We start from the raw sequence: 15,206 nt of genomic DNA, 5'->3' as shown, positions 1-15,206 counted from the left end.
TCAAGTGCAGCGCTCCGCACTCTGGTCCTGAGCTAGCCGTCCCCACCTGGGCACATACTGGCCAAGTCTCGGAAATTCAAGACCAAGCTGAGGCGGGAAGCAAGCCTTCCTCTACAAGGTGCCACCCAGGCCTCTATCTTACTAGTGTCTCACTCTATGCCAGGGTCAGGTGCGCCTTTGCTTGCTAGATAAAACCCTTAGACACAACTTCACCTAACTTCTTTGATTTCTGTTCTTTCCAGGAAAAGTGGTTGCAGGAACGGTTTACACCCCTTCTGAGGACGCTGAAATGGGAGCCAGCTGGCCCAGCACACTCGGGAGAGTCAGACGCGCTGTCCCGACCCCTCCGAGGTCTTTGTCACTCGGCAAAACCAGAGCCAGAATGGGAGAGGGTGGAAGAGGGGGACGAAAGCCTCAAGTTGCACACATCTGACAGCTACGTTTCTAGAATTCATGGACTCTTGTTCTAGGAACAAGGCTCTAGGAAAATCTGGAAGCACTTGAAATGAGTCAACGCGCGTCCCCCACGTCCCCATCTCACCTGACGTGGCTTTGCACATCTGGGGCATCCGGGTAACCCTGCTGTGCGCCACGAAGGTGCTCTGGGAGGAGGTGCTGTACTGGGAACTGCTGTCGGAGGAGGTGGAACTGGTGTGCGACAGGCGGCTGTGCTCCTTGTGCGAGGCGGTGGAGCGCTGGTACCACTGGCGCAGCTCGTCCGACACGGTGGCGCGCCCCGCGCCCTTGTCGTGGGCGCCCTCGCGGCCCAGCGACGGAGTCCGCAGGATCTGCGAGCGCGACGGCGTCAGGCGGCCCGCGTCGCCCTCGTCGCCGGCGCGCCAGCTCTCCCGGAACAGGCCGCCGGCAGTGTAGGAGTTGGAGGTCTTGAATTGCGCCTTGACACTGTAGTGGCCCTCCTGGTCGCTCTCTAGGCTGCGCACGACCACGGGCGTGGCGCCGCCCTCGATGTACAGCGGGTACTCCTTGATGCGGTACTGCGAGCTGGGCTGGCTCTGGCTGTGCAGGTAGACGCCGGGCGCGCCCCCGCCGCCCCCGCGCGCCGCCAGGTTGGGCATGCTGCCCGAGTTCGCCGCGCCCAGCGCGCCCGCCGCCCGCTGTCTCTGCCGCTGCCGCGCGCGCGCCTTCGACGGCGAGTCCTCCGCCAGCGTGGAGTAGTTGGCGTTCATCTGCGCCGGGTAGTAGTGCTCCGAGCTCGAGTGGCTGGTGCAGGACGAGCAGTCGTCCATGGGGTCTGAGCCGTTGCTGCTGCGAGTCCGTGGGGTGTAGAAGTCGGGGCTCCCTGTGTCGTTCTCCGAGCCCAGGAGCTTGCCCTGGGACTCCAGGCTGGAGCTCCGGTGCCGAAAGTGCAGGGCGAGGCTGTGCAGGCGCGTCGGGCTGAGGTCCACCGACCTGCGGGGAGACGGCCGGTGGGTCTGGGGGACCAAGGGAGGGGCGCCTGGGGGCGGGATTGGGTAGGGACTCTGCAGTCAGACTTAGGAAAGAGCAGAATGCCACCCGCCCAGAGCCTCCTGCAAACGCGAGGTTAGGAAACAGCCAAAGCGGGGTTGCCCTGGGAATCCAGGGGCTTCCCACTGTTCCCAGGTGAAGCTGGGGGCGGGAGGGCGCGGCTGATCCCTGGAGGCCAGCTGGCCTCTGCTGTGGTTATTCATTCCCAGTGGGAGGTGGGATTGAAGACGCGCCCACATAAGGGTTTCCTCTGAAAAGTCTATGCCAATAGCCAGAGCTTTTCTTTTTTTTTGAAAAGTGGGAAGAGATTCTTTAGATACAATGAGAGCCAAGAGAATGCCTATTCTAGTTAAAGCAGATGAAATGCCCATTTTTGTAGGTCAAAATCAGTCCAGCAGGGGCACTTCATATAGTTCAACCAAATACAATTATGAAACCCACATAAACATTTCCATTTCCTGTTTAAGACTAAAATGGAAGTTTAGTGGAACACTTAAAAAAATGACTGATGCAAATACTTACCAGGCTGCTTACTTTGTTTATAATCCATACTGCTTATCTGAGTCCACAATGTAAGTATCCAGCAATATTGCAGGGACAGACAATGCTAGGGCCACATGTGCAATTCAGGGTGGCCAAGTACAGGAAGAGGAGGGCTCCAGCTCTGACTGTCACCCAGGGGAGAATGCGAGGTCCTGCCCAGGTAGACCTCCACGCCTGGATTCCTGGTTATCTCGCTGGTCCCACTCCCCTCCATCCCTCTGTCCTGGCCATTCTGGCCCCCTGGGAACATGCCAAGTGCAGGCCTAAGTCCAGGGCTTTGACCTTGCTGTTCCCTGAGCTATCCTCAGAGCTGGCTCCTCATCCATCAGTTCTCTGCTCTACGTTCACCTTACTACACAGGCCTTCTCCAAGGCTTCTACTTAAAAGAGGGCTGGCCCCGTCACTCTCTAGTCCCTGGCCCTGTCCAGTTTTCTTCTTAGTGCCTATCACCACTTGACATAGATTTCTTTATTAGGACTCTCTCCCAACTACACCGCAAATCTGATGAGAGCAGGGGTGTGGTCTGTTTTCTGTTTCACTGCTCTGTCCCCTAGAACAGTACCAAGTACATATAGGCACTTCATAAATATTTTTTGCGTGAATGCATGTATGAATGAGTGAGGGAATCATGCGTGAAAAGCTCCATCTTATCCCACATAAAACGGTTCACTATTTACGGACTATCACACCATCTGTCCTTGGAGGTATCATCCCTGTGAATTCATTTTTGATAAAATGGAATGATGGCTTTGGTTTTGCCTCTGTAGAAAATGAAGGTGTGATTCACTGGAGCCCACATTTTGCTCATTTCTTTTGCTCTTTATTGAATTTACACCTTGAGGCATTAAGTCGAGGATAAATGTTGGCCCCTGTAGAGAGCTACATGAGGACTATCCAGTAAAGATCGCCCTATCGGCGCAAGGTTATTCTGGCCAGATGTGGCCCCCGCTAGTCCAGCTAGCCCTTCCTGTCTGCATTTCTGTTAGGAAAGCCCCTCCCAGCCCACTGTCCGCAGGGGACTCCGGCCGACTCCTAGTGCCCACTGGGTATGGACAGTGGGTAGATTGGGTCTCTTGGCTAATCTGGGCTCACCATTGCCAGCTTAGTTTTTCACGCTGCTTCATTTTAAGGACAATCTACCTCACTGGCTCAGGCCTGACTCTAGTTCACCTATTGTCTGGGCCAGTTGGGGGTCAGCGATGCCCAAGTTCACAAAGAAAGGTCTGGTCCAGGGAGGGAGTGGCCCAAGGACCGGGTGGACTCACCTTGTGGAATGAATGTAGTGGGGACTCCGGACGCGCAGGTCTGGGGTGGACGGCATGCTGGACTGTGAGTTCCAGTGAGGGAGGCTGCGGATGGGGCTGTTCTGCAGGGAGCTGCTTCCCCCTCCTGCTTCAGCACAGCTCCCCGTGCTGGGGAAACGCTTGTGGCTGCTGCAAATCAGAGAGGCCATGCTGGTTACCGCCAGGCAGAAGCGCACCTGCTCCGGGGAGGCTGACTAACCCTGGGACATCAGTCTTGGTGTTGGGAAAGCTTGCCTGCGACTCCCATCCACACTCCCTCAGATCTCTCCTCTGGCTCTCAGCCTTTCCCACAGAACAAGGTGGGGATGGGGGCTTGGGGTGGGGGAGGTCCTTGTCTCTGACCCCAAGGGTAATATGAGATGAAGACCCTTGTCAGCCTTTGCTGGAACCAGCAGCGTGACTATTCCATGAAGCCCTCAGCCACAGATTCTGTTTTCCAAGAGACAATATTTACCTGTCTGGGCACCCACTTGGAACTTTATAGGGTATAATTAAAGGAAATGAGAAAAGCAGAGAAGCAGACCAAAAATGCCTTCCAAAACCTTCTCTCCACAATCAGCCGAGTAATGAGCTGATAACGCACAGCTAAGATTACAGCTGTTTGGCTCCAGAATTCTGTTGGCTGGTAAGTTAGGGTTCTGAACCATTTTGGGATTCCTACGAGTAGATGCTCACTTGCCATTTTGGAATAGTGCTGCCCAAAACTTCCTAATTAATTCCTGTGGAATTTGACATTAAAGCCATCTGCCAACACGTTGATTATGTGAGCCAAAACCCCAATTTCCCTTTGGATGACAAATCTGCACCTCGGCAGGGTCAGCAGCAGAGGGCGCTGTGAGCACAGCCCTGTTGATCGGCAAGCCCAGGAAGGAGGAGATAGGTTGATTTGGATTTTGTCATTTGTGGATGCTATTTGGGACAGCCTGATGCTTTCAAAAGCACTGACCCTGGCCTCCTGTGGTCTTCCTGACCCAGCTCACCTGGAATGACTGTGGGAGGAACGTTTCTTGACCTTCTCGTAAGGCTCATCTAACGACGACTCACTCCACATTTTGGGCTTTATGGGTGACTTGTCATAGTCGTTGCGGTGATAGTGCATCTGCCTGAGTCCCTCCAGGGACTGGGGAGGAGGTGGCCTGTTGTGCGACGGTGGCCGAGGAGGGAGTCCCTTGTGAGGAGACTGTAAGGGGGACAGTGTGCTGGTGACCTGAGAGTCTTCTGCACAAAGATGGAAAGAGAGGAACTGAGCAAGGGTCATCCTTCCCACCGACCCCAGAGAGACCCCCCACCCCACCTCTGTCCCGACACCAACATTAGGAGCCAGATCCGCAGCCACTCATGAAGGTGCCCCATGACACTTCCCCAGTTGCCAAGACAAGTCAATCCAGGACAAACAAAACCTAAACTTTGAGCAGCATTAAATGGGAAGAGAAGTTTCGATGCTGATTAGCTACAAATGGAGTAAAGTCTGAATTTCATTAAATACCATCGACATGATTGCTTCACACCAAACAGCAAAATGTCATCATTATTCTAAGTTTTCTTTCAATAGACAGGACATGTCTAATCTGCTTTGGGGCGTTTCAGCTCCATGAGAATTTTGTCTGATTTGTCCCTTGCTATATCCTCAATGTCTAAAATGACTGTTGACACATAGTAGGTGCCCAATAAACATCTGTCAGGAAAAAAATGAATGAAAGCCTATCTGTTGAGTGTAACCATCTGCTGGTGGCTCTAGGTATGTCCTCTGCTTTTTTCAGCACTATCTACATAATTGTCTTTGAATATGTTCGCATATAGTTTTCTTTTGGGATGGCTTTAGGTTCTTTGGGAAGGAGATGGGGGCGACAAAGATTACAGATGAACAGAAGGTCTGTGGCCGCCCTCAGAGGAGTAGCACTCTAACACATAGATGTGCTGTAGCACTTTCGGAGAAGGCGAACTTAGTCAAGGAAGGAGCTGTGGGCGAGCCTGGTCCGGAAGGGACCTCAGCTGTGGACAGAGAGGAGGAAGGAAGAGCCCAGGGCCATCCATGTGCAGCTGGGACAGCAGCTGGGGAGGAGGGGCTCTGCTCAAATGCAAGTTCAGCAAACCTACTATGCGCACCAAGATAAGGCGCCCCTGCTAATGGGGCTACTTCCAGGCTAAGGAGTCAAGATTCAGTCTGAAAGCCACAAGAAACCTTTGCAACTCCTTAAGCACGGATGTGTCGAGATGAAAACCCTGTTTAAGAACTAGTCATCTGGCACGGTTCAAAAGTTGGCAAAGCCAGGAGAGGGCTAGGAGCAGGTGAAGGAAGAAATCCAGTACTGAGAGCCCAGGGGAGGGCGGCACCGAGCAGAGACAGGCAGGAGAAATTCAGTGTCCCTTGTGAAGCAGAGGGGGCAGTTTGAGGGGGAAAATACCCAGAAGCAAACCTCAATTCTCAACAACAATTCACCCAAATCTATTTCCAACTAGTATTCTTTTCACAGTCTTCTACTCAACCCCCCATCCTTGAAACATGGGCATGCCTTCTACTTCCACTCATCTTGAACCCCTCAAATCAGTCAAGAGCCCCTAGAAGGAGCGAGTCTGCAAAGGGAGTATGTCTGTGGAGGGGTTCAAGTGAGGCAGTAATGCCCCTAGGTAGTCTGGGGGCCTGGGACACCAGGAAAGAAACTAATCATAAATAATGCATCGAAATTAGCCAATGACAATATACAACTTCCCTAACTCCTCTGTTTCAAAGGAATCGCAGTCAATCGTTCTTGTTCCCTCCCCTGGAGAGACTGAAGTCCAAAGAGGCCAAAACGAGGGCTGGATCTCTGATATTGAAAACACAGCCCCCCAGCTCCCCTGAAGCCCCACTTCCTCTCCACCCATGTAACGAAGCTGACAATAAAAATATTAGGATCTGATTGCTAATAGCAGGGCCGAGACAACTGGGTAAATAACCTGCCAGCCTTCCCCACATCAACAGCAATTATTATTATTCTTGCAATTATCCTCATTACTCTGACTTGGCTGGACCTGTGATGTTTTCCATCTGAATAGCCACTTATCACTGCCCGCCTGAGGTTTCCCTACGGGGCAAAAAAATTAACTGCCATTTAATATATTTCCATGTCATTAATGCCCTGGCTTCGTGAGCCAGGGGTTAAATCTGCAGGAACACTCTTGGAGATGGTCCTGTGTTTGGAAGCGTTTCTTCCTCTTTGTGTGGCGGTGGGCTGGGCAGTCCAGGTGGGGGAGTCACTTCTGTTTTTCCTGCTGCCCTCCGGCTCTCCTAGCAGGTTTCAATCTTTGATTTGTGGTCCAAACCAATGTCTGCCTCTTTCCTCCAGAAATTATGAAAACTCAAAAGGAAACTATGTATGGTGTTCAGATTCTCTGTTGAGTTAAAAATGTGATTTTGGCAAAGAAAAATGCAAAGTACCACTCACTGAAGAGCACCTTACATCTTACCTTTCAGCCACAGGAAATACTAAAACTCCAATAGACATGGTTTAGGTGGTGCCACCCACTCCCCCCAACTCGGTGACTACTGAGAAATGAGAGAATTGCAGGGAACCCGGCTGCCATCTTGGCCCGGCTCTTGCCTTCAGAGTGACCTGTCCCAGACCACACACAGCCTAATCCCAGGTGAATCTGTGCCCCCTTCTCACGCAGGAAACGGACAACTTACCATCCTCTAGAACAAGGGCATCTGAGAGGGAACTGTCTTCACTGGCAATATTTCCATCTGAGAAGACAAAAGGTAGAAGTCTGAGAGTCTAGCACATCCCTTAGATAGGCCTTATCTGTCAAAATCATTTGTTTCGCACCATCCCGTATCCTTCTCTTTCTCATCAGAAAGAACCCATGAAATAACAATAAAAATGCTGTCGGGCATTTCTTTTGACAGACCCCGTGGTGGGTCACTGGCTCACGCCCCTACCCGATACCGCAGTGTGCCCAGTCTTTGTTCTCTTGTTTCACAGGACACCACAATGCTGAGTAGCTTAACAACCAGTATAAAGGTTGCCGGGCCTGGTTAGGCCACGCCTGCCCCAGCCCAATCCCACGGCATGTTCTGCTGACTGAACCAAAGAAAGTGAACTGCTATTTGTTCTATGAAAGTGAAACCAGGGTAAGGAGCATGGCTTTGCTCACAGGGCAATAAATGGCTTCTCAATAAACTTCTTAAGTCTTTGGTAGAGAAAACAAGCTGCTAAATACAGCTTCTCTCTCTCCAAAGCTTATTTTCGTAGACAACAATCAATTAACCATGAGCATATGCCCAAGAGGGAAACAGTAAGATAATCCTCCCATTTTAACAGTTGGAGAAACTGAGGTACGTCTAGGGAGCAGGTTTGTCCGGGGTTCTCTGCTCTCCTGGCCACATGGTCCCAGTTCTTCAGATGCTAAGTTCAGTGTTTTACCTCTTGAAATAAAAAACCATGCTAAGGAACTAAGAAGAATCTTAACTGCTCCTCTAATTCAAATGGGTTCGTGTGATGAAAACATTATTTCAGTGAGGCAGCAAAATAGAGACGATGTATTCTTGAGTGGCTAAAACAAATGGCTGCAGTCTTCGATGGGACCAGTCAGTCACCAGTTAGCACAGATAATGATTTAAAAACAGAGTGTTGGCAGCTCTAACAGGATAGCCCTCACTGGGCTGGCTGGAGAGCCAGGCTCTTCTGTGGCCAACCAGCGAGACGCCTATCCCTGCAGCGCCCTCCAGACTTGGCTCTGTTGGCCACACTGGATGTTTTCTTCGAGCCAGGACCCCCGAGTGCCTTCAGGAAAACAGAAGGACGTCTCAGAAGAGGCATCAGACAGAGAAGGGCTGGGGACTGCAGCTCTGTTAGGAAGTGCGGGGAAGGGGACAACGTCTCAGCCAAGGATAACAGGGCGAGATGGAGAAAGTTGGTTATTCCAAATTTCCTAGAGCAAAAGGATTTTTTATTCTCTCTCTCTCTCTCTCTCTCTCTCTCTCTCTCTCATTTTTTAAACCAGAAATTCACTTTATTCATATTGCTCGATGGACTGTAAACGCCTAGGAGATAGAGAGCCTTGACTTTGGAATCTAGGAGACTCTGGTGCAGCGCTGTTTCCCCAGGAGGCCCACATTTTTAGGTTCGTGTGTGTGTGTGTGTGTGTGTGTGTATAAAATTGCAGTGATACACACACACACATATAAAATTGCAGTAAAATATATATAAAATTTACCACTTTAACCATTTTTTTTTCTGTACAGTTCAGTGGCACTAAGTACATTCACATTGTTGTATAACCATCACCACCATCCATCCACAGAACTTTTCAGCATCCCAAACTGAAACTCTGCACCCATTAAGCACTAACTCCCCCCCATCCCCTCACCTCTGCCCCTGGTAACCTCCATTGTACTTTCTGTTTTCCTGGAGCGAAAGTGTTTTAAATGTGTATAAATGATGAAAATACGTGGTATGCATTTCAAAGAATTGGCTGACTTAGGAAAAAAAGCGTGTAACAACTTGGGGGGACTTGATGGCTGTTGGTAGATTTGGGGGTCCTTCTTCTAGTGTTTACCAAATATAATCACCCAAACTCCTAACCCCTCTGAACCATGTTCAGGGCTCTAGACAATCAGAGTGGGCGGCCCAGTGTCCCCAGCTTCAGCCCTGGGACAGGAGTCCCTGAGACAGACAGGACAGAGGCTTGGGAGGGGTGTTGGCCTGCAGTGTAGCCCAGTCCCCCACCTTTCCTTCCAGACTGGGGTAGGCTGACCAGGTCCCTGAGAATGTCAGAGCCGGGCACGGCTGGGGCTGCACATTTAACTGGGCTCAGCTCACGGGGAGGGGGGTTTCGCTTATGGCTGCAGGCTCTCTCAGGGAGGCAATAAATAGTGATAATGATAGTTTGATTGGCATAACCCTTTCATGTCTGCACCTGAGTGCACTTCAGTACTCTCATCTGGCCTCAAGCCTTAGTAGCTTCATTTTATGGATGGAAAAACGAAGGCACAGGGTGGTTATGCGTAGGTCACGTGGTGAGCTGGGCTCTCGGCTCACTCACAGGACTGGTGCCCACTCCCTGGGGCAGGAGGGCAGTGTGCCTGCTATGGGGAGGGGACTCAGCACTGACCGTCGATGATGAGCGAGGCCCTCTGGGTGGGCTTCTTCCCAGACTTGATTCGGTTCTCGTTGATTGCATTCTCAATCTCCTGCAGCTTCTTCAGTGCATTCAGATAAGAGGTTTTCCTTTGTTTCTTCAGTTTTTTGCTGACGTTGGGGTCACTGGCGAGGCGGCGGGCAGCCTCTGTAATCTGGGACTGAATGGCAAATTCTCGTTCCAGGCGTTCCAGCTCAGCTTCCTGTGGGCGGGAGGGCCATGGCTTATACTTAGAGGATGCTGGGCAGGAGGACCTGTCCCCCTCACCCCCGCCCCTGACCCACGGCCAGCCAGCCTTCCTTACTCCTGGGGAGCACGTGCACTAGGAACCCAGCAGTCCCAGTGCCTAACCCCTACCTTGCCTGACCTGCCAGTGGTGCCGCTACTAAAATCTCTGGCAGCTGGTGCCCTGGGCACACTCACTTTCGGATCCTTGGCCCCTGTTCCAGTCTAGAGACAAGTGATGGTCCCTGCACTGGCACCATCACTGAGAAGCAAAGAATCCCTGTGCCACAAGCTTGGGGTGGCCTGACTTCCTTTCTACCGTCTCCAGCAGGGTTCCTGAAGACAGAGCCTTCGTGGAAATTCAGACCCCTCTGGGTGGCATTTGCTTTCCATGCTGGACACTGCCCTGCTTGTCTGTGGGTCTGCAAACGGGGACGTCCCATGTGTGCATCTCCCTCCCTCCTGCTCACCCGTCCCACATTTTTGAGCCCTTCATGTTGGGTTATCCCCCCTCACCCATGTCCCTTTGGGAGCCCTCTCTGTGAGCCCCAGTGTCCTTCTCACTAGCTACTCATAACAGCTCTGCTTGGGCTGTGAGGCGCGGGTGGCGGGTGGCGAGGGGGGCCAGTGTCCCCTACCCCTAAGGTTGCACAGGACAGTCTCCTTCCTCTCCCTGGGCACTTCCCTCCACCTCTACCCCTTACTTTGGCCAGAACAGCAGATGCATGAATTTTTCCTCAAACAGACTTTTGGTCCCAAGAAAAATGAAGCGGTGTCAGAAAAAGCCTGGTGGACCCACAGGACAAAACCCAGGGCAGCGCATTTGCTGCTGGCCTTTCTGCAACTCGTGGCTTCTTTAAGTCTGACCCATGAGGCTGACAGAGCACACCATAGCCTGCCCTAGGTGACCCATGGTCACGCCAAAGTCTGACAGGAACTCATCCAGCCTTGGAGGAGCACGTGGCCAAGTTTGCCGAGTCAACAGGTGTTCCTAGTTAGTGGCCGGGTAAAACTGGCCACTGGGCACCACAAACCAGGCCAGGGCCTCTGTCCAGCACAGAACTCTTAGCTTGATCTCCTTTTGAGCCTGAAGGGAACAGGGACCAGGAGTGAGAGGGAAAGGTGAAGATCAAACGGAACTATTTAGGTCATAATGAACTCCTTCCAGGTCCTTCCAATGCTGGCTGCATTCGTTCTCTGGGCGGGAGAAGAATATCAGGGTGGACTCCTGCTCACAGCCTGGAAACAAACAAGTCTCCAGGGACACAGACTGACCTGTGAGTGTGACTGTTCCTTGGTTCAAGGCATTGCCCCAAAGTTTTGTGGGCGCCGAGGACAAATTCTCACTACTTCAACTGAGACAAGCACAGGCTGGTGGCCCTGTCTGCACAAATGGCCGCCTGCTGTGTGAACAGGCCGCCAAGCGTGTTTCTGGGAGAAATGGGGAGCTCTTCCTCCCCAGGGGAACTCTGCAGTGCACCAGCCAATTCTGTGGTCCTTCCTTTGAGGGGTTTCGGAATGACACGTGCAAGGACAGGTAAAGAAGATGGATGCACATGGAGTTATCGGGAACCCAATGGCATCTTTCACTGATAAGTATGGAGGAGGAGCTAGTGAGAAGATGCAGAGTGTGTGTGTGTGTGAGTGTGTGTGTGTGTGTGTGTGTGTGTGTGTGTGTGTGTGTGTGTGTGTGTACCCGCGCGCGCACGTTACGGTGGGAAAGACAATGGGGACATTACTAAAGTGGGGTCTCCTCGTAAACACTGGGTGCCTGGTGTCTGCCCAGCACAAGGAGAGAAAGTTCCTCAGGCAATTCCAATGAAAGCAGATTTGAAGAAGATATACCCACACGGTCTCCTAAATCTCACCCATCCTCACACCTCAAGGAGCCGTCAAGACCTGAGCTACATTTCCTCCATTTGCTGGCTCATTTAATCCTTGGCACAAAGGAATAAGGACCTTGAACTTCATTTTACAGAAGAGGAAACTGCCTGATGAAGCTTTAGATTTGGGTGCAGCATTCTGGTGTGGCCACCAGCCCCTAGGGACCTGCTAGTGCAGATCTCGGGGGACTGGTCCACCCCTTCTACTGGCTCCAGGGCGCCTGTGTTCCTGTGGATTCACCTTCACGCTCTCCCCCCGGGGGTGTTATGTGAGAGCGTCGGCTTCTCCCAGTCACTTTTTTAAAAGACTAGACACGCACAGTATTCCCTTCTCCATTGGCTTTGACTGCTGCCCTTTCAAGCCCTCTGTTCAAAAGCACTTTAATGAGTAACTTTATTCAGAATAAATTTGGAAAGACATTTCCTGGATACGACCCCCGGAGGCCTAAAGGTATACCTGGCCTTGAATTTCTCTTGGGCTGAGGCTGGATAAGTTATTAACCAGCTGGAGACCCAACCAAGTCTCCCCCTCCCCCACCCCAAATCTGAACCCTCCAAGTCTCGGTCCCACCGCTGTTTCATCCAGAGAGGAGAAATGAAAGATGCTTCAATGGCTCCTCCGAACAGACAAGTGGGGCCAGGAGGAGCCGGCATCCTGCTCACACCCGGGCATGATTTTAGCAGCAGGTGGAAGTTGGGACCACCAAGGGAAGACCCAGCCAGTGGCATCCTTGCCCCTTGTTGGCATGGCTTACGTTTTCCTTCCTCTTTGGTTTTCTTCCATAGCTCAGACATTACGCTTGGCTCTGTGTTAATAAAGGGCTGGGAGGCCACTGAAAGGACATGTGGTGGTATTAGAATGTTCTCCCAGGATTAACTCAGCAGCTTGCAAAAGGCCTATCGCGTCAGACAGACAACGTCCACTAAAATGAAGATGCTTATGAACGCAAGCAAACCATTCCTACCAAGGGAGCCACATACTGACCAACCCGCAACCGCAACGAGAGGCAAGAGGAAAGAACCTTGGGAGGAAGTGGGAAAGGGCGTTCAGCTCTGGGCAGAAGAAAGAAACTGTTACAGAAAACCGGGAAGCCCCACCAAATGAGAAAACAGGAGATAACGCGAGAGAATCCAGCCACAGAAAGAAGGACGCACCTCTCCCTTGGGCAGGATTTTCTGTTCATCCAGTTTGAAGGCTGTCCCGATTCTCCTTCGAACAATGGGTGGTTCCTCCCCGGGATCCAGGGGATATTCCACGGGCAGTTTGCCTGTCAGCTCCTAAATGTGCAGCAGCAGGAGGAGAGGATGGATCAGAGCGGGGCACTGCTTGAAGACACACACTTCAATGCACAGATCCAAAACAGTATTCTTAAGCAAAATGCCTAAATAAGCTTCTGCAACATGGTTTCGTTGTTCTAAACCTGGACGCGAGCAGTCCTTTACAGAACAGACGCACTTCAGGAGTTCTTCCCAAAGTAAATCTGTCAGACAAATAAAATCGCCCTTGGTGTTCATCGTAAAACCTGCATTTCATTCATTTGCTAGTTTCCCCAGAGTCTCCTGTGTGCCCACTGTGTGCGAGGCGGGGCTGCACAGCCAGTCAGGGGCAGAGCCAACACGTGATCTCCAGGCTTTCCAGCTCCTGCACTCTTTCCTGTGTGTCAAATATTCCGTCACAATTATCTCAGATCAAAACGGCTTTCAAACAGGCTTTCTTAGGAAGAGTGGTATCTAGATGGCAAATCCCAGAAAAATGCATATGATGGAAATTAGAAACCAAAAATGATAATTCCACTCAGGCCAGATGCTCAGGGAACAGGCTGGTATTAAATGTATACAAATAAGAGTTTCAGTAGACACTGGAAACACAACTCATATTATTGATAAGTTTGTTAAAACAGATCTGTTGTGTATTTTGGGCTCTGGAAATCTAATTGCCGTGAGGATATTGATGGTGAACTTAGTTGACAGACCGCCATAGTGACACTGATCCTGCAAACAATGAGGTCCATGGAATGAGTCTGAAGTGGCACTGAGCCACTGGGCTCTGTGAGAGGGGCTGTGCCTGGGCAGAGTAAAGATCAAACCTGAGTCAGCAGCTAATCCACGTGGTGAAGCCAAGGCATCAGCTGCAAGAAGTCACTTCCAGGGGACCAGGAAACCCTGGGGGAGCCACTGTGCGCCTCCAATGGCACAGCTGGTACCTCCAGGCAAAAAGTCCAGCCCTGGTTTCTAGTCCCAAACCAACGCCTGTGCTGCACGGACTCAAGAAGAACTCGCAGTCCCTCATTCACACAAAAAGCTTTTGTGCTGGGCGGCCCACTGTCAGTATCCCCAACCAACAGATTCCAGGCGCTGGCCCAAATGCTGAGACGAGGGGTGACCTGGGCCTTCTTGCCCACCACTCTGTGCGTGTGCACGCTCACACTGGGGGGGGGTGTGCACGCCCTGGAGAAATTGTGTACGTGTGTGCACAGGGTTGTGTGTGCACTGGTGTGTGTGTGCTCTGGAGTGTGTGTACACAAACGCACTGGGGTGTATGGGTACGTGCAATGGCATGCACAAGCACCCCACTCCCTGTTCCCCTGCGCCCCTTCCCTCCTGTGTTCAGGCCTCGGGGAAGCGAACTCATGGCCTTTTCATTCCTCACTGTAAGCATTTCAGAGCACAATGACCAACTATCTGAGTATGAAGTGTTCTGTAACTAACTAACTTCCTTCCTTCCTTCCTTCCTTCCTTCCTTCCTCCCTCCCTCCCTCTCCCCTTCCTTCTCTCGCTCTCATGGTTCAAATGTAACCAAAGTCTTTATATGTTTATTCTGCAATGTTTTCATCTCCTTCCCTAAAAGTCAGCCTATAAATAACACACATACTGAGGATTTTATAATGTTAGGACTTTCTTTTTCTCCCTGAAACTTATAAAAAAAAAAGTAGGGGCAAGTTGTTAACATGGCCACTGATTTGTAAGTCTAAAATACCTGTGGCTTTAAAAACAAAATATGTTAAAAAAATGGGGCTACTTGATTTTTCACCATCTGCTTGAAGGTATCTGAGTCAAGGCCTCGATTCTCCACATTTAATCTGATTTCACTTGTAACCAGAGCCACGTGGGGAAGGAGGAATTTCATGCACTGGTGTGGGGGCTTGGCTCGGTTCCTCTTCTATTGTTATTTCTGCCAAATGCTCCCACTCCACCTGGTTCTGGCTGCCCCGCTGGCTCCCCAAGGGACAAAGAGTGCTTCTCCATATTCTGAGCTGAGGGGTGCGGTGTGTGTGATATGGAACCCAGAGCTAGAAGGCTCTCCCCTCACTGATCACAGATGAGGAGATGAGTGGGGACGCAGTGGTGGGAGCCAGCCCAGGAGCAGTCTGCCTGCGGTCAGTGAGGTTATTTCTTCCGCTCAAGTCCTGTTTTCTGCTGTCAGCATTGTAAGAAGCTGGAGCTTTGTTTTCCTTAGTTTGTTTTTATTTTTAAGGCAGACAGTGAGGCCTTTCTTAACGCATGCTAACCTTGCCCTGCCATGTTTCTCCAGTTCTCTTAGGCTGGCTCCCTGCTGGGCTTAGGGACACTGCCTCCATTAAAAACAAAATAAGGCTTTACAAATTATTAAACGCAGACACCCAAACCTGTATTTTTCCAACCCTTCCAGCACGTTCTTTATGCA

The 15,206-nt window shown here is 51.2% G+C and overlaps 1 protein-coding gene across 1 annotated transcript in view; it reads right to left on the bottom strand.

Moving 5' to 3' along the window:
- The window catches only part of FRMD4A (FERM domain containing 4A), a 327,824-nt gene that overhangs the window by 15,287 nt on the left and 297,331 nt on the right, over window positions 1–15,206 (bottom strand). Inside the window, exons 21-26 of the mRNA XM_019663415.1 lie at window positions 12,698–12,820; window positions 9,408–9,636; window positions 6,982–7,038; window positions 4,295–4,532; window positions 3,276–3,443; window positions 542–1,410 (exon numbers count right to left, since the gene is read on the bottom strand). Of these exons, the coding sequence (XP_019518960.1) occupies window positions 542–1,410; window positions 3,276–3,443; window positions 4,295–4,532; window positions 6,982–7,038; window positions 9,408–9,636; window positions 12,698–12,820 (1,684 nt within the window). The remainder of the gene's footprint in view (window positions 1–541; window positions 1,411–3,275; window positions 3,444–4,294; window positions 4,533–6,981; window positions 7,039–9,407; window positions 9,637–12,697; window positions 12,821–15,206) is intronic.

The sequence above is a fragment of the Hipposideros armiger genome, unplaced genomic scaffold (assembly GCF_001890085.2).
Source record: "Hipposideros armiger isolate ML-2016 unplaced genomic scaffold, ASM189008v1 scaffold_390, whole genome shotgun sequence".
Taxonomy (NCBI): Eukaryota; Metazoa; Chordata; class Mammalia; order Chiroptera; family Hipposideridae; genus Hipposideros; species Hipposideros armiger.
The sequence above is the reverse complement of the archived record's forward strand: the minus strand, read 5'-3'. Positions and strand labels throughout refer to the sequence as shown.